This window comes from Heliangelus exortis, chromosome 21, assembly GCF_036169615.1.
Source record: "Heliangelus exortis chromosome 21, bHelExo1.hap1, whole genome shotgun sequence".
NCBI classification, from domain to species: Eukaryota; Metazoa; Chordata; class Aves; order Apodiformes; family Trochilidae; genus Heliangelus; species Heliangelus exortis.
In genome coordinates, this window is record NC_092442.1 from 1,248,777 (window position 1) to 1,270,825 (window position 22,049).

The window sequence follows — 22,049 nt, forward strand, 5'->3', positions numbered from 1 at the left end:
GATCTTTGCCTCTCCCACTGCAAAGCAGGGTGGCAGGGACCAAAGCAGCAGCTATCTCAAAACCTCTGCCCTTGTTGGCCACAGATGCTACAAGAGATGCAGGGGTTGTGAGAATGGAGCCAGGGCAGAAAGACCAAGCTGTGCCTGCAGAGCTGGACCCACTGCCCTCCTCTGGGATGCTCAGACACTACCAAGCCAAACATTTCAGATGGTCAGTGACTGCTCTCCATTTTCTGAATTGCAGCTCTGGTGGATGCAGACACTGAGGTGCAAGCCAAGACAAGGTGTGATATAAGCTGAACTTATATGGGAAAACCCAACACTCCAAGCAAACAATTAGAATGTCCAAAAAAATTAGAGGAAACATTCACTCTGCCTCTCCACATCTCACAGGGTATGCAGGAAAACACACTGCTGCTTCACCAGAATGTATTTACAGCAGCCTCACCAAAAAGCTCCTGTAAAGCTTCACAGCCAGGCTTAGGAAATGCAGAATTATAAGGAATGGCAGGGTTGCTCCCTTGCAGAGGTCCCGTGGGAGGTGGGAAGGATGCTGCTGGGGTGCACTGGGGTGGTTTCAGATGTGCACGTGGAGCTCTGTAAAGGTAGGAAACAAAGCAAGCACTAATTACAGCTTCCATCCTCATTAGTGCTGCTGCAGCCCAGCTCCCAGCACACACCCCAGGCCAGGTGAGTGGCCCCTCTGGCAGCTTTTAATTGCTTATAAAACTTCACCACTTCTTTCCAGTTGGAGCAAAGCTCTCCGTGCTCAGCACCTGCCTCAAGCAGAGATTTTGTTTTAATTTCAGCTAAAATGCTACTTAGTCCCCATGTACTTAGTGGGGAAAACCAAGTCCCATTATTAAATGGGGGATGTTAGAAGAAACAACCAGGAACCTTATTAGCCTTGTTTTGATCTCAAATGAAATAGAACAGACATCTCGAGCCTCTCGACTAATTAGAGACTAAAAATATAATTGTCAGACCACACAGTTTCATGCAAAGTGGATTGTATGGAACGGTCTTTGTTATTTTAAGCATAATTACAGGTTCTAGAGCTGTTTCCAATGAAAGCCACTACCAGCTGGTCTTCAACAACAAAAAACATTTACTGATGAATAACTACTAGAAGAAAAAATTGGGCTACCAGACTTTTGTCATGTCACAGGAATACCAGATAACTTTGCCAAGTTGCCAAAGTATTCAGATTGCACTGAAACACTAAATGATCATCATTTAACTGCACAAAGGTATAGCCAGAGGCAAGGTATGAATTCAGAGACCCAGAAAGACCCCACAAGATGAAGGGCTGCTGTTTTCCAGCTTGTGTTCCTTAGAGGACCCCACAGTCACCTCTGGCTGAGCTGAGAGACAATGAGCAGGCAAAAAGTCTGCTGCAGTAAGACATAAAAGCAGTAAATGGCAAAGGGGTTGAATCGATGGCATCTCTGTCCCCAGCAGTGCTGGACCCATGGCTACAACTGCCTCCAGGTGACCAGAGCCCAGAAAGCAAGGTTGAACCCTTCCAGTCATCCAAAACAAAACAAGCTTGTATATGCAGCTTAAAAAAAAAAGAATTGCTCAATTTGTTTAAGTATTTATGCAAAGTATAGTCAGCTCTGTGCAACTCTGCTGACAAGGACATAACTCAATGCAATTACTGGTAGATAAAGTTTCTAAGTTGAAAAAATTCCATCAAGCTTATGAAAAAAGGTGGCCTTTTTACTGAGATATTTTTATTTTGTCCAGGTTTGAAAAGGTGAATCCCCACAGACCTCTGATGCCCTCAGCACACTCCACCTCTGGCTGTTTTTTCAGCCTGAGAGCTGAATCAGCCCAGCTCAACCACAGCCACTGCAGCACCTGGCACAGGGTCACAGCTTGCACACCCCTCCAGGCCCCCAGGCTAACAGTTCAGGATTAAAATACCCTCAGAGTCTTCCCTTCATACTAAACCAAAAATAAAACGACACCAAGTCCTCTTAAAGAGTGATGAGGCTTCTCTCACAGCTGGCTGGGGAACCCTGTGTCAGTGACTGCACCCAAGAGATCAGCCCAGGACAGAGCAGCTCTGTGGCACTGCAGAGCCTGGGGAAGCTGCTGCAGACACAACCACTCCTGACTACACTGCACCAGCCTGGAGGAGAAATTCACCTTCTGGCCCTCCAGAACATACCCAGATTTGGCTTAGTGCTCTGCTAGTCCTGACATACATTCTCAGTCCAGATTTACAGAGCTGTACAGTGAAGATGTTGGAGGCCACCACCTGAGAGCAGAGTCACAGAGCCACGGGTGACATGGGGACAGATTGTCCAGCCCTGCTGGCTGACAGCTTGGCATCAAGGGGCAGAGAAACTGTAGATGCATGTGCCAGCTGCAAAGGAGGAGCTGAACATGTCCCTGTGGATAGGGTTACACAGAGCAACAGGAGGATGGAAACCACACTGGGAGAACAAATCCCTTCGGAAGGGCTGAGGGAGTGGCAGAGAGAGGGAAAAAATGGGCAGAGAAAGTTCATGGAAAGGATCTCAGGAGCAAAACTCTTGGGGAGTCAAATCTCCTGAGTGGTGATGAGGGTGAGAACGATTTGGAAATTTTGCCAAGCTCCAGGTTTTTGCAGCAGCAGTTCCAGTCCAGCAGGTAAGGCACTCTGAGGTGAGGGGCTGCAGTCTGGATGGGCTCCATACAAGGGACCTGCCAGGAAAGTGGGGAACAAAGTCATGGGAGGTGAGCTTTGCCTTTAGTGAAGGTGAAACTACACAGGGTGGGGAAGGGTTTAGGGGCAGGTAAGAGAATGAGAGGAAGGAGGAAGAGAATGGCTTAACAGGACAAACCAGAGAACTTGTGCCTGGTGCAGGGAAGTGAGAAAGGTGCCATGAGAAATGCAGAGGGAGGAGGGGATGTTGAGGTGGTATCTTGTCTTTTTCCCCCTAAAGAAACAAGGTCTATTGCAATAAAAGGGAAAGAAGACTGGAGAAGTCATAGGTGTGCCCAGAGCAGCCCCAGGCTTCATGCATGCCAAAAGCAAAGCTCTTGTTTAGTGAAAACCAGAGCAGATCCAGCACAAACCTTGAGCCCACAACGCTGCAGCCAGTGGAGTGCTGCAGTGCTGCCAAAAGTGAGAATGAACATGAGGAGTTTGGGAAAAGTCAATTCAGGAGAAGAGAGATGGGCTGGAGACAGCAGAGCCTGGGAAGAGCAATGCAGATCCTGAGGCTGCTGGCAAGAGGGGTCTGTGCTAGAGCTGGGCTGAACCATCCCATGGCAGGAACAGCCCCAGGACACAGGACATTCTGGGTTTGTGCTGGTACAGATGTGAGGAGAGGGCTGAGGGTGGGAGAAACAGTGGAAGCAGCAGCCAAGGAAGGAAGGAAGGATGTGGGAATTCAGAAGAGGGTGTGGAGAGAGCTGGAAGGGTAGAAGGGCAAACGAGCCTAGAGCTCAGGGGAGGAACATAAGACCAGAATTTGAAAAACTCAGTAGGCTGGGCCAGAGATGTGCATGTAGTGAAGAGCTGCCACCCATCTCTGGGGTTTAGGCCCAGGGGACACCAAAGCAGTCAATGACAACTTGTTCTGCAGAAGAGTGTAGAGAAAGGGGAGGGAGAGGAGGGATTCACCTTTATGGTGCATCCAAGCTGCATCACCACTTCATCATCATTTTGTCTGTCCCAGCTCTGTCACAACTCGCTCAGCCAGGAGTCAGGAGAGAGAGAGAGAGATACACAGAGGAGCCAAAAAACATTTTCCAGCACATGCAGGGCAGTGGTGCAGAGGCAGATGGGCTCCAACAGACCCCAGCTCTGAGGATGCCTCCAGCAGTGCCCCCCAGATGTCACCAAGGTGTGCAGGATTATGAGGGCAGAGCACAGAGCCCCCCACTTTTCCAGCTCCTGAATGAGCACTGCTATCCAACACCACCATGGCTTTAGGCATAATGAATCTCAGCAGCCTGCCTGCCAGCTGACTCTGCTCTTTACCTTGATGCCAGTGAAATCAAGAGTTTCAAGGGGACACCAGTAATGGTGAAGGCAGCCCCACAGGCAGCAGGGCAAGGACATCAGCATATGTTGCTTTCCTCTTATGACCTTTTTTCAATGGCAGGGGAACACTTTGCTGTGCAGGTGAGGCAGCCTGGGGGTGGCAGTGGCACCAGGTGGCAGCAGCACACCAGGGATGCTCCCTGCCAAGTCAGGCTCTGCCTCCTCCTTTATCTTCCTAACCAGCTGGCAGAGGCTGGGGCTTGGCAGAGGATCTGTGCCACACCACTCACTGCCACCACTGCTCTGGTTCCCTTCCCATCACAGCAGAAAGCCAGACAAGCCCTTCATCCATTGCACTGATACATGGAGGAACAATAGACCTCAAGAGCCCATCCCCACCCTCCAAGAATTTCACCCCCAGCCAGCAGAGAAGGGGCTCAAAGCCAAGGCCCCAAGAGATGAACTTCACAACCACTTAAAAAACCAAGACAGGAGGCACAGCTTTGGCAAACATTTCCGAAGCCCCCACTCCAGCCTGGTTTTTCCCAGTTTTGATTGCTTTTCTTTAAAAATGCAGTTGGGACAGTTCAAATGACAATTAAGCCTTTATTCAAGTAGAAACAATTGCCTGGTTCCTACAGTGCAGATAAACCCATCCCAGCTGCAATCCAGGCTCCTGCCTACCCCTGGCCCTCTGCCTGCAGCCCTGCAGGGATGCCCAGGAGCTGGGTTTCCCCTCACTCCAGCACTGCCAGCCCAGTCACCTCTCTCCTGCACAGACTGTAACTCAGGAAGGAAGCAGCAATGGGTTCATGGAAACAGTGCCTGCTCTGCTGAGGTCACATCCCAAGTCTCCAGGCTGAAGAAATGCTGTCTAAACTGGTCTCTGTGCAAACACTTGTTTCTTCTTATGCACTGGGCAAATTCACCTTTTAAATTCCATCAAGATATGAAGTCTTTGACAGAAACAGTTTTCTTTAGAAGACAGTCTATGTGACTGCAGAAAAAAAGCCTGAAATGTGACCTAAGTGCACCAAAAGACTCAGACATCAAAAGAGAAATGGCCCTGAAGTGTGCCACTGCCCCTCTCTTCATCCCACCCCAACTTTCCCAGCCAAGCTCACAGCTCTTCAGACCACCCAGCTGCAAGATGCTCATACTCACCATCTGGATCCTTTAAAATAACTTCATTTAAAAAGCAACACAACTTCAGGTACATAAATATACTCATCCAGTATTATTTCTGAAGTCCTAAGGTTTCTAAGGCATCAGCCACCAGACAGGACAAGGGAGAGGAAACCACACCTCTTGGTGCAGTCAGCTGGAAGCCAGGCAGGATAACTTTGGCATCCAAACTGGCACTAGACTAAACTGGTACCTGCCTGCAAGCACCTGAATTCAACAGAAACGGTGTCTGAAAGAAGAAAATGTTGTGTTATTCCATGTGATCATATGCCCAATGATGGTCCTGCAATGCTACAGAGTTTGACAGCCCTGAGCTGGTCACACTTCAGCTCCAGCTCTGCCTCCTCCACACTGAAACCTCTGGGCTTGTTCTGCAGACCCCAGGTGCCATCATCATTCACACACTTTCTAGGGGATCCTGCTTCCTCCAAGGATAATTTTCTTCCATAGAAAGAAAATTAATTACTTTTTAGTTGCCTGTACAAACATGTATGTAAAAAGCTACAGCCCAAACTGAAGCAGGTCTGAGAGGACAGAGCATCAAAATTCCTTCCCTCGTCCCACCCAAGCCAAGTCACCCAAATAAATTCCAGTTTCCCCATTCCAAGCCACATCCAACACAGAGGATCCTGTGCCAGGGTCCATGGCACTGACAGCAACATCTCCCCACTGGAAACATGGCTGGGAACACACATTTCTGCTGAACATTCCCATTCATCTAGAGACGAACCCAGTTCATCTCTAAAGCTCAAAATAATTGCATTGTTATAAAATTAAACAAACTAAAACAGAGTGACAAACACCTGCTTGGGGTTTCAACCATCAAGCTACAGGAAGCCAGACAACCACAAGATGACAGGAAAAGCCTTGAGAGTTGTTATTAATAAGTTCAGAGCTCACTTTCGATTATATCTTCAGCTTGAAATCACTTTGTTTATGCTGAGCATCATCATCCAAAGGTCAAAGCTATCAAGTCCTGGGGGAACACTGACCTTCAGGGCAGCTTCTCAGGATGGGATGTTCTGCAGGCAGCCTGGGTAACACAGAACCACAGAACTCTCAGAGTTGGAAGGGAGCTCTGGAGATCATTTAGTCCAACTCTCCCACTAAAGCAGGGTCACCTAGAGCACACTGCACAGGACATACCCTGTGCCACTGTGGAGAGGAGACCTTGCAGCACTTCACATCTGTTGCTCTTCCCAAGCAGGCAGGTACAGCAATGAACTCAGACCTGCATCTCATCAGGCCTTTTCTGGGTGTAGCATCACACTGCTGCCTCCCAGGACCAAGCAACACCTCACCTGGCCTTTAACAATTCCCCTTTTCCACCCCAAGACCTCCAAATCTCTGCTGTGAGAAAGACTGAAGCCTCTGATCTTCAATTTCTAGTTATCTGCAGCTTTCAAAAGTGTTTTACACTTCAGCAGTGGAAAATCCTGTGATGGGACTGCCTTGCACTCTGAGCTGCCTTCACTAATGAACTCCCTTCAAAGGAACTGGGCAAGACAGCAAGTTCAGGTGAGCTTAATTGCTACCATCTCTGTTCTCTACCATAACTGTTCCTAAAACCAGTGCTGTCCATGACATCTGCTCAGAAGGTATTCTTAGAATGGGAAATCCCCAGCCAATCAATAAAAAGAAAGAGAAAGCAATTTGATAGATATAGATATATAGCAAGTCCCCTGCATATCAATAGTGGCAAGAATTGCAAAATTCACACACGGTCCCTTCCCCACTGCCAGGGTCAACCAGGGCAGGGTAGGAACACAACCACACAGCAAGCTGGTACTGAAAGAAGCCTGTTTCAATTCTGCAGTTCACACAAACTGCTAGGAACAGAGCCTGAGATTTCTCACCTTAAATATCTGACTGCATTACAACCCATTAAGAATCAAATTCCTGCCTCTAAGAGACGGAGGACAAAAATGAAACACACCAGACTTACTATATCTAAACAAATTTCAGGAGGCAAGAGGATTTGGATCACCTTTGTTCACAGACAGTTGCCTTCTTCCCATCAGGGCACCACAGACAAAATCCCACAGCCACTGAAACCAGCAGCTGATCTACCACACCATTTCCCACTGAATCCAGGTTTTCCCCAGCACTGCATATTCACCTCGAGTCCTGTGTCCAGTTCTGGGCCCCTCAGCTCAGGAAGGAGATTGAGGTGCTGGAGCAGGTCCAGAGAAGAGCAAGGAGGCTGGGAAGGGATCCAGCACAAGTCCTGTGAGGAAGGGCTGAGGGAGCTGGGGGTGTTGAGGCTGGAGAAGAGGAGGCTCAGGGGAGACCTCACCACTCTCTCAAACTCCCTGAAAGGAGGTTGGAGCCAGGGGGGGGTTGGGCTCTTTTCCCAGGCAACTCTCAGCAAGACAAGAGGGCACAAGAGGTCTCAAGTTGTGCCAGGGGAGGTTTAGGTTGGATATTAGAAAGAATTTCTTTATGGAGAGGGTGCTCAGCCATTGGAATGGGCTGCTCAGGGAAGGGGTGGATTCTCCATCCCTGGAGATATTTCAAAAGAGCCTGGATGTGGCACTCAGTGCCATGGGCTGGGAACCACGGGGGGAGTGGATCAAGGGTTGGACTTGATGAGCTCTGAGGTCCCTTCCAACCCAGCCAATTCTAGGATTCTAGGATATTCATTTCAGCTCACACTCTGTAACACAACAGCTCTGGATACCAGCAGGAGTGGAGAACAAGCAAAGCCAACCTGCACCTGTGAAAAGTCAAAAGTCACAGCACTTGTGAGGCAACTGCTGCCCCTCATCTGCTCCTCTTGTATCAACAACAGCTCTTGGCTCCCAGATTTCTGAGGGGTGGGGAAGCAGCAGAGGTGCAGTGGGATCCTGCCTGAAGGGCTCTCCAGGGAGCTCCAGCAGGTTCACCTTCTGCTCGCTGGAGCTTTGATTTTGACTGCTTTGTCATGGGACAAACATGCTGAAAATGAAACTTCCTCATTCTGCAGACTTACTGAACCTTTTCTGAGAAGTCTAAGTATCTTCCTCTTTATTTCACTAACAGAAGGCAAGCCTACAGGCTGAAGTTTCTCTGCTACTTCTGGAAATTCCTCCAGCAGAAACACCTATTGAAAAAGAAAGGGAGGGAAGGAAGAAAGGAGTTTCACTTTTTATCAAATCTGTCTTTCACCGTAAAACAAAACTGTTACTCTGCATACAGGACTTTTGCTTCCTCTTTTGCCATATTTATCAAAGGCAATGAAAACTCTGCACAGCTTCCTAACGAGGCAGTCAGAAGATCTGCAAGGAACCTCTGCATTCAAACATTTTCTATTAAAAATAATATCCATTTACTCTCCTTGCTGAACAGAACAGGCTCTATCTAGGCTCATCATATTCAGCAGCTACCCTCTTTGTGACAGAAATGCTGAGAACAGGCAGTAGAAAGGTACCAGTACCTGCCCAGAGGTGTGCCAGGAGGGGTGACACTCCCCAGAGAGCAGAGCTAGCAGACAGAATATATTCACTTTTAAAATTACAGAAAGCAGGAAGAGAAAAGAACAGAGCAGGTAAGAAATTACCTCATGCCAGCCCAAGGAAGTACAAAGGACAGAAGTGAGGAGTAGGAGCTGCTTGCTTGCTGGCACACAGCAGCTCTGGCACCCACTCCCCCTGGGGATCCCCATTCTGTCTGTGCTGGTCCCTTGCTGGTCCCTGGCATTCCCTTGCTGGTCCCTGGCATCCCCTTGCTGGTCCCTGCTGGTCCCTGGCATTCCCTGCCTGCAAGATGTCTCCATGCCACCCCATAACCAGCAGTAAGGTGGGTAACAACCTGCAGGCTCTCCTACCAGGAACAGTCAGTGGGGTGAGTCAGCCACAGGCACAAGGAAGGACATTACCAACATTTCAGACAGAAGCACACCTGGTGATTCATTTTTTTTCTGACCATTTATTTGTTTTAAAGCACTGCAGGGGCTTCCCTCCAGGCCCAGCTCCTCTCTAAGCTCACCTGCAAACCACAGCCTGAGGAAACTCCATTCATTCCCACTTCCTGCTCCAAACCTCATCCCTTACCTTCAGTGAGCAGAACACCTCCTCTCCAGCACAGTTTTTCAAGGCTGCTATGCTACAAAAAGCAAGCATCTGCTTTTCTAGGGCTGGGACCTTCATAACTGTATCACATTACATCACTGTATCACATTATATAGGAACTCAATGTCTTTATTTAATGTTTCAAGAAAAGATTAATTCTACCCAGGTGACCCCTCCAAAGGACCATACCTCTCCAGAGCTCTCACTTGTTTTTCTCACCAAGCACTGCAGATGCTCACAAGAATCCCCACCGAGGGCTGAGGCACAGGAATGAGGCTGTTGTTGTTCCTCAGGACATCAGCAGAAGGATCAGAACAAAGCTGCTACAGCAACAACCTTTGCTTAAAGGAGAGTTTCCACCCCAGGCAGGGGGCACTTGACACTGCACACTAAACTGGTGCAATCTGGCAAAGCTACAGGAGAAGTCTGGGACTTCCACTGAGGTCTCCATGGGGATTTCTACTCATCTCCAATACTTGGGAGTCTCCCACCACAGCCCCCTCACTTACCACAGCACTTCCAGGCCCTTGCTGTGATGTGCCCTTTAGTCACTGTCACTGCTATGCTGACACACTACAGGAGCAAAACCCCCCAGAAAAACAGGGACTTTACAGCCCAAACAAGCACTTCTCCTTTGCAGTCAAGGTACTTTCTCTTCTGGTACTTCTGTCTGGACACAGATACATCCAAACTGGGAAGCCCATTTTACATCAGGACAGACATTCAGGCCCCAGTGTATTTTTTCACCAGCCTGAGATGAGGGCTGCAAGGCCCTGATCAGGGCAGCAGTGTGCAGCCTGGAGCAGGAACAGAGAGCATACAGAGCACTGGGTTATCCCAGGGATGATACCTAGTCATAAAATTGTTTGTAAAGGCACTGCACGAGCTCTGTCAGCCCAAACCCAGCAGTGCCAGAGCTGCCATTGCTACCTCAATTCACAATCCCTTGGGTTATCAGACAACCAGGTCAGCTGGGCTACAAGGTCTCTGCCAAGATCCACTGCTGACCTCAGCTCTGTCCCTCTCCCTGGACACAGCTCTTCCCTCTTACTGCAGAATGGAAAGAGGCAGCATGCAGAGCCCTGGCACCTCCTACAAACCAGGTCCACAGATGCAGGAGTTGCCTTGCTGCAAGCAAGATGAGATTTCTGTTTGCCCAGACCAAAGCTACTTGCTGGGTTTGTGTGTGTGTTTATCTATTGCCTGGGAAAATCACCAGGTTGTAGAGAAAGTGCAGAACCAGGAAGCATTGGAAGCTTTCCTTTCCTTTCCAGCTGTGTCTTGTCAGCTGCTTGTGAAGAGCACGGATATGAAAAACAAGCTTGTAGCTCTGTCAGGGAGCTCTCCCTCTCCCCTGATGGAGAATTACTGTCACCACTGCCACTTTCTAGAAGCAGATCTCTTCTCTGTACCAGGGAGGTGATGAGCAGCCTTGTACAGATGAGAGAGATGTTTGCAGAGGACTGAGAACCAGGCACATTGTTTGGTCACAAAGGATTCGAGTACACAGAAAGAAAAGCTGATACCCCAAAAAGAGGAGACAAAGTTTTTCCATCCATCTGACCCATTGTGACTGCAGGGAAACAGCTGCCCAGCTGCACACCAGACACAGGCTCAACATACCAGAAAACAGCAGCAGCTCCCCAAGCCCCAAGAATCTGAGCTTTAAGAAAAAACAACCAAACAAACACAAACACAAAACAAAACCAAGAATAAAATAAAACCTAAAAAAACACACAATAAAACCAAAAATGCAAACCCACCACTGATTATAACATCAAGGGAAGTAACTCCCACATACAGAAGATAAAAACATCAGGCTGTGACAAACCCTGGAGTCACACCCCTTGTCACACTGGAGGAGCATGGGAGAGGGACTGAGAGGCTGATAAGGCCCAGACCTTCCCAAGAGTGCACCAAAGTTAACAGGACTCCAAAACATGAAATGTGCTTCAGCACAGACAGAGGGAAAATTTAACACCCCAGGTCACTGCTAATATACAGTGGACACAGCATCCTCAGTGCTACAGAAAGCATGTAAAAAAAAAAAAAAAAAATCTCAGATGCTTCCAGAGAACCTCACCAATCCCACTTCACTGTACAGCTTCCCACCACCCCCTCCCAACTACATTACAGCTGTACTTCCCCCACCCAGATGTGGCCTTCTGCCCCACCACACATGGGCTGCTCCATTTCACATCCCATTCAGCTTCCCCCAGCCCTGTGCAAGCACAGATCACTGCCACTTACCTAAACCTGACCTGCAGGGCAGCACGGGCTCTTGGGTTTGTACCCAGACACCTTGGGCTTGCTGCAAAGCAGGACTAGAACATTTTAGCCTTTGGGAAATTCAATCTGCCATCATGGATGGAAGGCAGCAGTAAATGGCCCCTTTGGCCCCCTGGGAGCCCTGACCTGGTGGGAGGCAGGAAGGAGGCTCTGCAGCCTGGCCAGAAAGCAGAACCAAGTACAAACCTAAATGATGCTGACTGGGGTGAGAAGCAATGGCTTTGGGGCTCTTCACATCCTCCTAAACCTACACCTGACCACCCTGAGTCACGAGGAGCCCGTGGGGTGAGGATGCTGGCAGGCAAGCTGTGCTGCAGGGAGCCTCAGCTCTGGGCTGGCAGCTGTCTGTGCTCTCCCTGAGTGCCCTGGGCAAGATGTTCTCAAAACCAGGTGTAGTCCTGTAGTTCCCTCATGAACAAGATACTGAACAGGACAGCAGGTTCTCTCCTTCACGTGAAAATGGTGAGACATGGAACCACCTCACTCTGTCATGTTCTGTGTGGCTGGTTCCAAGTGCTGTGTGTCAGTCATGCTCCAGCAATAAAGGACACTTCCAAAGATTAATTGGAAAGATGAAAAAAATATATATTATTGTGAATCCAGGCAGTACAGTCAAAATAAGAGGCAACTGGATAGTTATGCTGGGTTGCCACAAGGCACACATCCACTCAGAGAAAACTGGCTACTTCAACAAGATTCTAGAATAAAAGAAAAAACAAAACCCTCTGAAGCTTCCAGACAGAACAATGCAAACTGCACCCCTGACTCGGAGCAGTCCTGTTGCAACAGAGACCACCACAGAACAACTGGCAGAGCCTTAGCAATTGAACTGACTGTAAAGTAGAAACACTTTGAGGGTCCTTACCATAAAGCTGTCACTCACAATCAGTACCCACGTCCAAGCACGTTCTGCCAGAGAGAACAATTCTGCAATTTCATTTTGCAATGAAGAGCTGGTCAGGTTGGGAAAGGAACAGTGACTCTGCTTTCCAGTCAGTGCTGTCTGAGCCATGAAATGGAAGAAAGCAGAGCTCTAGAGAACACCCTGCTGTGAATGTGGGCTTAAGTTCAGATACAAGACTTTGCCCCCGAGCAGATAATTCGTGAGCTGTGTCTACCTATGCCTCTCCTGCCAGGACAGAGACTCCTCCAGAGAGGGGTGGAGCTGCAGTGTCAGCAGCCTCAGCAAAAGTCACCAGATTTGGCTTCTTGTTTAGGTCTCAGGCAGAGGTGTCCAACATTCAGTTTCCACTTTGCTGTCAGAACAGTACCACTCCACCATTCCCAGGGCTCTGGGAAACTCCAGTCCTCTTCCCCATCCCTTCCATGCCCACCCTCCACAGCACAACCAGCTCTGCACCCTTGCAAAGGACAGCAGGTATTTCTTGTCCCCAGGAAAATAAATATTGGCAAAAGCAAAACTCTATTGTGCACGTCCAGGACAGCCAACTTTAATGGGATCTCTACATCAAACCAGCTGCATCAAACATGCTGCTGAGCAGACAGTGCACCTAGAAGGTGATATGACCAAGAGAAGGAAGATGGGTATTGCTCTAAACCAGAGAGTAAAAGGAGTAAGGCACCTACAAAATACACACAAAAAAACAAGGAAGTATCTAAGGCCAGTAACTTGATCCTTGTTGAAATAGAATACACAGACACCTGACTCTCCTTTGTTGGGGCAGGCCCTGGGCAGGCTTTTCCCTCCTGAAGCAGAAATCTGAGGCCACCACTCAACCCAGAAAGAGCAACAAAAAAAGTAGCAGCAGCCACCACCATAGCAAAGAGCAGGAACCACCTGCTTAGCTCTGTTGTTGCTGTGTCCTGTTCACAAAGTCTCCCCTAGGGAAATAAGACATTGCTTTCAAATCTGCCATCCACACATCACTTGAGTCTGCAGAAAGATGCTGCAAAACAAGTCCCATGCAAAACTATCCCCAGGACCCCCTCCCCAGAGTGCAGCTCCCAGGGAAGGGAAGTTGCTCCTCCAGTTCTGAGGCAAACCCAAGCTGGGGAGTGAGCCTAGGCAGAGCTCCATGCATGGAGAAGGCTGAACATCAACAGGGGAGAGCTGTCAGGCAGCTGTGGCAGAAGGACCCTGAACTTCTAGGTGTCAAACCTTCTCAGCAGCTGTCAGCATGACCAAACCATTTATTAAATGAATAAATTTATTAATTTAATGGTTAATTACATTAACCATTTATTAAATGAATAAGTGATAAATGAAGTGGAGGGAAACAGTTGCCAGGTATGGGGGAAGTGTGTGTGCCCCAAAAGAGCTCAGGCATGGAGGGAAGGGCTCTCATGCTCTCTGGCAGGAAAACAGGTTCATTTCAAACAGGATCCAACCACTGAATGCATTTCAGATTGATTTCAGCTCATGTTCCCAGTTAAAAGAGCCAATTTTCCTGTGCAGGTGAGGACTCAGGCACCACTCTGGAATTCACAGCAGCACAGCACATTACTGCTGCCTGAGCCTTTCAAATCAATCCCCAGGTCTCAAGCTTTGCCTGAGAAACTGAAGCACCTCAGGGCAGCTTCCTGCCTCCCAGAAATTCATCATCTCCCATGGAAAGTACAGCCAGATTCCTTGGATTTGATCCTGGGCCTCCAGGTACTGATGATGCAGCTCTACTTGTTGCAAAGCAACGAGACAGCAACCAAATGACAGACTCCAAAGGAGGCCTGAACAGGCATTTACTATTTATAAGCTAATCATATGATCCCTCCTAAGGGAAATCCTACCCTTTCAGGCTGTGCAAAGCATGTGGAACTGCACAGTCTCTGCAGGACTGCTAGGAAGGAACAGAAGGGAATCAATTATATCAGCAAGAAACGGCCTCAAAGTGCCTGGACAAAATTCCTCCTGTTCCATAGGAGCATCAGCATCCTCCTGGAGAAAAAAACCAGGGATTACAAACAGGGATTGATCTGACATACTTCTTTGCTAAGAGCAAAGTAATTTTTTAAATAGATCTTTTCTCCATTCATCATTATCTAAAAAGGGCTCTCTCTGATCTACTTCTGCAAACAGAGTCTCATGCTACCAGGCCACACTGAAACCCAGAGATTCCTACAAGCAGAACACTGGGGCTGGATGGAGCTACCCTGGAGGCCAGGCAAGCAAGGATGGAAGAAAAAGGTCTGCAGAACTGCTGGCTAGTTATTAATTCCTGGGGGAACATTCCTGCCCTGAAAAGTTGAGTGTGATGTGCAAGTAAAAAGCACTGATTTTTTTTTTTTTTTTTTTGCTGTTCCCTTTCCTCCCTGCAAAAAAATAATCTGGGTTAGATTATGCTGGTTGATTTTCTTGTAAAAAAAAATGCTTGCTCATTTCCAAAGCAACTGCACACATTTCAGAGCAATCATACACACACCTCAGAAACAATTTCAGGTTTTTTTCACTTACTGTTTACAGAGAACAGCTCTCCCTCAGATGACAGCAGCCTCTACAGATGAGCTGACAATACAGAACAGGAAGAGGAAACAACTCTGTTTCAGAAAGCAGTTTAAAGCAGCACCTCTTGGAGGAGGCAGCTGAGCTCCCAGAGCAATCCTCACCACCAGGGCAGGCAAGAGCCACCCAGGTCTGGTGAGCAAAGCCCAGGAGCTGCAGATGGGCACTGGCTGCACTCATCAGCCCTTTGGTCCCACCACAGACAGGACAAGGGGGACCTGAAAAGCCCCCCATGTACAAAAAAAAAAAAAGCAAGCCAGTGCACTTTTTGGCAGATTGAGAGAACAACAAAAGCTGCCACAGTAGCATTCTCCATGGCCCCCACAGCATGGTAAGATCAAGCCCTAAAGCTTCCCTTCAATCTCTCTTTTTGTTTTTATTTTCAGATTGCTACAGGAAAATCTGGCAGCTGATGGAGTGACCCTGTTGGCAAGACAGAAGGGCTGAAATGACACTGCCACAAAATCTCCCTGTTCAGGCTCTCTCAGAAAAATCAAAAAACTGGCACTGCCAGTGTAAACAGACTCCTGAGCACCGCAAAGAAAAGGGGAGGCCAGATGCTCCCAGAAATTAATAGCTATAAGTTTTTAATTTATTTCCCAGTCTTTATCTCAGCTTGTTTATTTAGACATTCATTTTCCAGCAAATACCCTGAAAAAAATCACAGTCACCTTACAAACTCCCCAGCAGAGCAGGCCACAGAACTTCCTGGGCTGTTAGCTGAGCTGCTATACTTGCCATTGCTTTTTTTTTTTTAATGTAAGCACAGAAGTTTGATCGAATACAAAATCATTGCTGACTCTGGGAAGTCTGTTCTCATGTGCTTGAACCTCTATCACTTAAAAAAATCCATGCTTTGCTTTCCATGCACACAGCTGGATACCCCCACTGGCCATACCCAATTCCCACAGCCCAACTTCTGTCCTCCAGGAGTACACCCAGACTGACCAACCCTTCCCCTTGGATCTCAGCACCACACAGCAGCTTTTTTCCACCTTTAACCCCACTCTCACACCTCCTCTCTGAACTCTACCCAGCTTTCCACCAGGTTTCACACCAAGCCAGCACATGGAACCACTTGAACAAGCAGGAGAGCTGAGCTGACACAACCTCTCCTCCTTCTCCAGAGCCAGGTATCCAAGACCACCTCCTCCTGCCCACCTCCAGCCCTGCTGGACACGGCCATAAACCCTGGAAAACCAACTACTTCCAGGACAGGGCTCACTCCTTCCTCCCTTGCTCCTCTCCTGGTGTAACAGACTGGGTACCTCAGCAGAATTTTGTTTTCTGAAGCAAACTGAGTGGCCTCACTAGAAGCAGAATGCCCAACTACCCAGACCCCCATCCCACATCTTCATTTCTTATTTTGTGCTCAACACCCCGTGTTCCTCGTGTGCTCCACCTGCTTTTAGCTGTGAACTTCCTTCAGGTCACTGTGGCAGGACCAGGGATGGTTATGAGGTTGTTAACACAATGTCCTGGGAGCCCCCAGGTTTCCACACATTATTCTGAGCTCGTCCCCCCTCACCCCGCTCATCTGGAAAAGGCAGGGCACCGAACGCTTTAGGGAAACCTCTGTTTTCAACACTTTTTTTTTTTTTTTTTTAATAAACGTCAAACCTACACCATCTCCAAACCCATCAAACCCCCACAGAAACACCCGGTGGCTGCTCCCCAACCAGCAGCTGAGGCACCTCCCCAAAACCCAGCACCGTGCTCGGGGACACCGGGCAACCCCCTCGGAGCCGCCAGGCAGGTGACAGGGGTGTCCCGGGCAGGACAACCGCTTCCCGGTTACCGAGGACTCCTCCTTGGCAGCTGCCGCCGCTCGGTGGCCAAGCGGGGGGATCCCCGCGGCTCCCGGGACGGCCCTTGGCCCAAGGCCCGCGGGGCACTCTCCTCCCGCGGCCGCGGGGGGCAGGCGGGCCCGGCTCACCCAGCGCGGGGCCGCCCGCTGCCGCCGCTCTCGGTGCGGAGGGGGCGGGGACCGGGTAGAGCCGCGGAACGGAGCGGAAGGGCCGGTTGCGGGGACGCTGCTCCGCCCCGGGCCCGATCTGGCGGGAGCCCCGCGTCTCTCCTTAAGGCGGACCGGCCCCTCAGCCCAGCCGCATCCCGGGGCCGCCTCCGCGGGCACCGGACACGCCGCGCCGCTTCCGGCCCGCCGCCTCCGCCCGCCCCGTCAGGGCCAGGCCGCGGGCCCGCCACCACCGCCTCAGCACCGCCTCTACCGGGCCGGCAGCCGGCCTGGCCTGGCGGGCCCCGCTCACCGAGAGAGGAGGAAGGGCGCCCGGGCGGGAGGAGCCCCGGGGCCGCCCGGACTCCCCGCGGGTCTCACCTGCTCCGGCCGCGCCTCTCCCGCCGCTGCCGCGTGCGACTCCCGCCCTACCCCCCCCACCGACCCGCGGGGCGCAGCCAATCACTGCGCGGCACCGCCGGCACTCTGGGCCAATCAGCGGCGAGAACGCGTCCCCGCCCAACGCCACCGGCCCCCGGGGCCCGCCCCGCTCCGCTCCCACGAGCCTATCTCGTGACGGCGCGCGGCCAGGAGAGGGGCGGGACCTGGGGAGCGACGTCCAATAAGAAATCACAGCGCGTCCCACGGCAGCCAATCAGCGGCCGCTGAAACCCCACCAGGAAAGGGCGGGAGGGGAGGGGAGGGGAAGGAGCGGGAGGGGTAGGTGCGGGGGTGGTGTCGTCCCCGTCCCCGTCCCCGTCCCCGTCCCCGTCCCCGTCCCCGTCCCCGCACGGCTCCGCCCGCTGCCCGCCCCCCTCGGCCACTCCTGCTTGGGAAACCGGCTGTGGGGAAGCCGAGGAGGCGGCCCCGACCCGCCGGGGGCAGGCAGCAGGGAGCCCGTCCCGCTCACTGCCAGGGCTGGAAGGGGCCGGGGTCTCATCACAGGGGCGGTGAGGTGAGGTGAGGCGAGGCGAGGTGAGGTGAGGCTGCGGGCGGCTTCCCCATGGTAATAAGATCTTCAAGCCTCCCGGTTTTCCCGCCCTGCTCAGCCTCTGGGGGCTGCAGCACGCCATGGCCGGCTGCGGGCTGCTGCCTCGCAGGGACACGGATGTCCCAATTCCCCACGGCCTGAGCCTGGGTTTTCCCCTTGCTGGCGTTTCTTCTGCCGCTTCCCCATAGGTCTCACTCCACACGCACCCTGCCCTGCTGAGCAGCCCTGCCAATACAGTTATGGGGCAGCCTGGGGCTTTCTTACCGTCCAGATTTTACATTTCAGTGCCTGCGGCATGGAGAACCCCTGGGGGGACGAGGCTGCAGCTGCCAGCACCTGGACAGGGCAGTGCAAGGGAGAGAGGAGCCAAGTTCAGCCCCAGACAGGTCTGGAGATGGACAAGAGGAGATGCAGGTGCCTGGCAGAGGACGGGAGCTGCCCCACGTCTGGCTTGGAGAGCTGCAGGAGGGCTGCCAGCCTCCCCACCCCATGGGTGCTGGTTTGGGGGGCAGGGGGAGCAGTGAGATAGATTTATGGTGCCCCAGTGTCTTGGCTGAGCACCCCCGGGAGGAAATCCAGGTGTGGCTGCAGGGGATGCAAGCACCCAGGCCCAATGCCCGGGGGGCTGGTGGTAGGACAGGGTCCTGCTTGCCCTGGCCAGCACGGAGAACAGTGCAGCACACAGGTTGGGGACAGGAGCATGGGAGAAGCTGACTGCACCCTTGAGCTGACTGCCCAGCTCCTTGGAAATATGTGCTCTGGGGGTGCAGGAATGGGGGGAGGTGGGTGATGTACAGAGTAGCACTGTGGGTGGTCAGGGAAGGATGGAGAGCACCCGGGGTTGATGTGGGAGAAGGGATTTACAGCTGAGAGGAGAATAGGGAAGATGGCAGCACCCAGGGGAGGCAACTGGGGAGGAGGAAGCATCCAGAGCAGCTACTGGGGCAGCAGGAGCCGTGGCACAGGGACTCCAGGCACTGACTCCTGCTTGTGCAGACAGCCTTTGTGAGCAACCCCCTGATCCCTGGCTGCTGCTGAACTCCTGTCCCAAGGGGTGCTGAGCCTTGAGGAAGCAGATGAGGTGCAGGATACGTGCTGTGTACTGGAAAGACCCACGACCTTACTGGCTGCGTGCACCTGAAGGGCCCCAAGGCCAGACAGATCCTCAGGAGCCACCATGGCACCTTGTGAGTGCAGCTGGGCCTGGCTGCTGAGCTGTGTGAGACAGGGGGCTGTGGTCTTCCCCCTGCCATGCTGGGGCTCTTGAAGCCCCTGGTGGGTGCTGGAGCAGGGCCTGGGCCTGGCAGGCATCTGAGGCCTGAAGGGTCACTTGGGAATCCCTGGTGTCACTGCTCTCCCATCGTGTCCCATGCCCTGCAGCAATGAGAGGGCTCTCAGGGGTGGCCATCCCCGTGCTCCCAAGGGGCAGAGCCCAGTTCTGCTTGCCTGTCAGTGCCCTGTGAAAGTCCCTTTTTGCTGCAAGTTCTTCCCATTGTAACTGTGGAGCTCTCTGCTTGCAGGGCTCCCCATTGGCATCCAGGGCCACCAGTGGATCCAGCAGTGCTCCCAGAGCAAGTACCAGGACATCAGGGACACAGAGGGAGATCAGGTGCTGTGAGGAGACAAGGGGAGGGCTCAAGGGTGGCCTGGCCACCCCACTGGAGTGGTCAGGGGCTGGCTGAGGTGAGCCAGGGTCCCTCACTGACTCAGGAGCAGGACAGGAGACACAGGAAGATGCTCCAGGGACAGGAGGATGTGGTTATTACACCCACGGTGTAACCTCTGCAGTCAGCTGCCTTCCAAGAAAAGCCCCCTGCTCCCACTCACCACTGAGCATGGCCTCCCTGTGCTCCCACAGATCTGTCCCATCCATCTCCATGGGAGACATGAACCCACAGGGCTCATCTGCTGAGTCTGAGCACCTAAACCACAGGATGGGGCTGAAGGAGATGTGGAGGGGATGATGAAGCTGCTGGAAGGGCTGGGTTTATGTGGTGCATGTCCATTGCAACTTAACTGCCCAAGGCAGCTGCCCTCTGTGTGTGCACTGGTGACAAGGGACTCAGACACCTCTGTCACCCACGGCAGCTGGTGACTGGATCTCCACAGAGCTGGTCACAGGTGGCTAACATTCCTTCCTTCTGCTGGTTTGTAGGGGATGGCTCCAGTCATGAGGGATTTGGCAGATTTCAAAGAGCACTTAACACCTCTGACAGCACCTTCCTGGTCTTCATGTCCCAGGGGGTTGGGGCTGGGCTCTGTGGGACCAAGAGAACAAGCAAGATCACAAACATCCTTGCCCTCAATACCATCTATGAGAAATTCAACAACAAGCACTGCCAGGCAGACCCAAAGTGGTCACTATCCATCCAGTCCTGCTGTGGGTGAGTCCCTTCACTGGGAGATGGGGTGAACCAGCCAGGGAGAGCACAGGAGCCCCAAGCACAGGGGGTGGAACACTCCATCACTGATAGCTGCCAAAGTAGGGTCTGGGAAGATAAGGGACTCTGCAGAGCCTGCTATACCAATCCCAGCTCTGCTGACACCAGCTCTGCAGGGCTGGAAGATGATGCAACCTATGAGGTCCATCTGGAGAGTGATTTTGCCACTTTTAAGTTCCTCCACATCTGGTAAGCCATTTCTGGAGATAGTTGCCCTGCCTGAAGGCAGGTGAGGGTGACAAGACCCTCATTCCTGGTGCCATGAGTCTCCTCCTTCACAGCTCCTCCCCCTTGGGGAAGGCCACTGGGTGTGCCCTCCATCCAGTGGCTACTCGGGCACCACTCCAGCACAGTGGAGAAGGCAGTGTCCCCTGATTCCGGGGCACAAGGCTGCAACACACAGATCTCTCTTAGCAGCACCAGGGCCAGAGCTTTGTGCTCCTGCCTGGCTGCCTTCCCGTGCCTCAGCTCCAGCCCCCCCCACCAGCTCTGCCTCCACTCTGTGCCCAGCTGATTCATCTCACTGCAGTGGCTGGCTGGGGGAAATTGTCTGCTAGGTCAAATGGCTCCAGGCCATCTGGGACCATGGGAGATCAGAGAGGCCTGAAGAAAGTATTCTCATCCCTTCTGTCTTCTCTGGGATGCCCTGTCCTTGTCCAGTGCTGTGGGCTGGACAGGCCAAATGCAATGATCTCAGAAGAGGTGCTCCAGTGTCCTGCTTCAGCACTCAACATTAATCATTGCAGCAGTGAGGGACAGCAGTGAAATGCCATTTGTCAGTTTGTTTCCCCAGATACTGTCTCCTGGAGAAAGCAATCCACAGCCTCCCTTTTCATCCAGCACCTGATAGGGGAGTTCTGAAACCACACCTATAACAGCAACCTACAGGAGCTCTTCCAACAGGTAAGGCTTTGTAGGTAACCACAGGTGTGTTGGCAGATGCAGCCAAATAACAGCCAGAAATATTGCTCAGAGCAGAGCTCAGGCCAGGGCAGGCTCCTCCAGAGCAGACTCTGTCAAAAAGGGCTCTGGTTTGGCCTGGGAAGTTAGCTGGGCCTCTGGAGGGATCATGGTGGGCTTGCAAGAGCCCAGTGTCTTGGCACAGCCTGTGTCATCCCATGTGCCACCAGACATGTTCTTGGGGGATGTCCCTGGAGGTGTCTCCTGACTCCATGCACCCTTCCCATGCTGGGAACAGTGCTCCTCTCATTCCTCCCCTCTGTCTCTCTCATCCCAGGTCCAGTATTCATTTGGTAAATTCCCTTGGCAGTTACCATCACAAGAACAGACTACAATGTTCAAGAAGCTCTACCTCTTCCCAGGCCACTGATCTCCTGCCCACTACTATTCCCTCCTCCTTCCACCTCTCCAGCAGCTTTCTCTCTGTGCCCCAAATCCAGCACCCAGCCTGTGAGGAAGAGCAGGGAGACTTCCCCACCCCTCCTGGGCTCCTCAATCTACAGGTGAAAAAACAATACATGGACAGAACAAACGTGACAGGTGCTCACCTGTCACCTCCTGAGCCACTTCCACCCCCTCTCTGCCTCTTCCCATCATCAATAAAGGGATTTTCAAAGCAGACAGCATTGCTCCTCTGCCTGGTAGCTCACCAGGGGTGTGTGGGGGTTGTGGCTGGCAGCAGATGCTCTGATATTGCTTCTTGGGGATGCTACGTGTAGCAGGGAGGTGAGCTCCTTCCTG

The 22,049-nt window shown here is 51.8% G+C and overlaps 2 protein-coding genes across 6 annotated transcripts in view; one reads left to right on the top strand and one right to left on the bottom strand.

Annotated features, from left to right (window-relative positions):
• MTMR4 (myotubularin related protein 4) overlaps positions 1–17,385 on the bottom strand; it is a 55,840-nt gene extending 38,455 nt beyond the window's left edge. Inside the window, exon 1 of one of the 5 annotated variants that reach the window (XM_071765657.1) lies at positions 17,298–17,385. The gene's annotated coding sequence lies outside the window, so the exon portion shown is untranslated. Of the gene's footprint in view, positions 1–12,370; positions 12,582–17,229 lie in introns of those variants that run through there. The other 4 variants (XM_071765660.1, XM_071765659.1, XM_071765658.1 and 1 more) reach the window with 4 other exon arrangements.
• A 506-nt stretch (positions 17,386–17,891) lies between these two features.
• LOC139806277 (inactive caspase-12-like) lies at positions 17,892–21,931 on the top strand. The gene is given in 6 exon segments (XM_071765690.1): positions 17,892–18,321; positions 19,428–19,516; positions 20,063–20,110; positions 20,113–20,291; positions 21,209–21,251; positions 21,586–21,931. Coding segments are annotated over 6 exon segments (627 nt in total). The 5' UTR covers positions 17,892–18,146; the 3' UTR covers positions 21,679–21,931.
• The last annotated feature ends 118 nt before the right edge of the window (positions 21,932–22,049 follow it).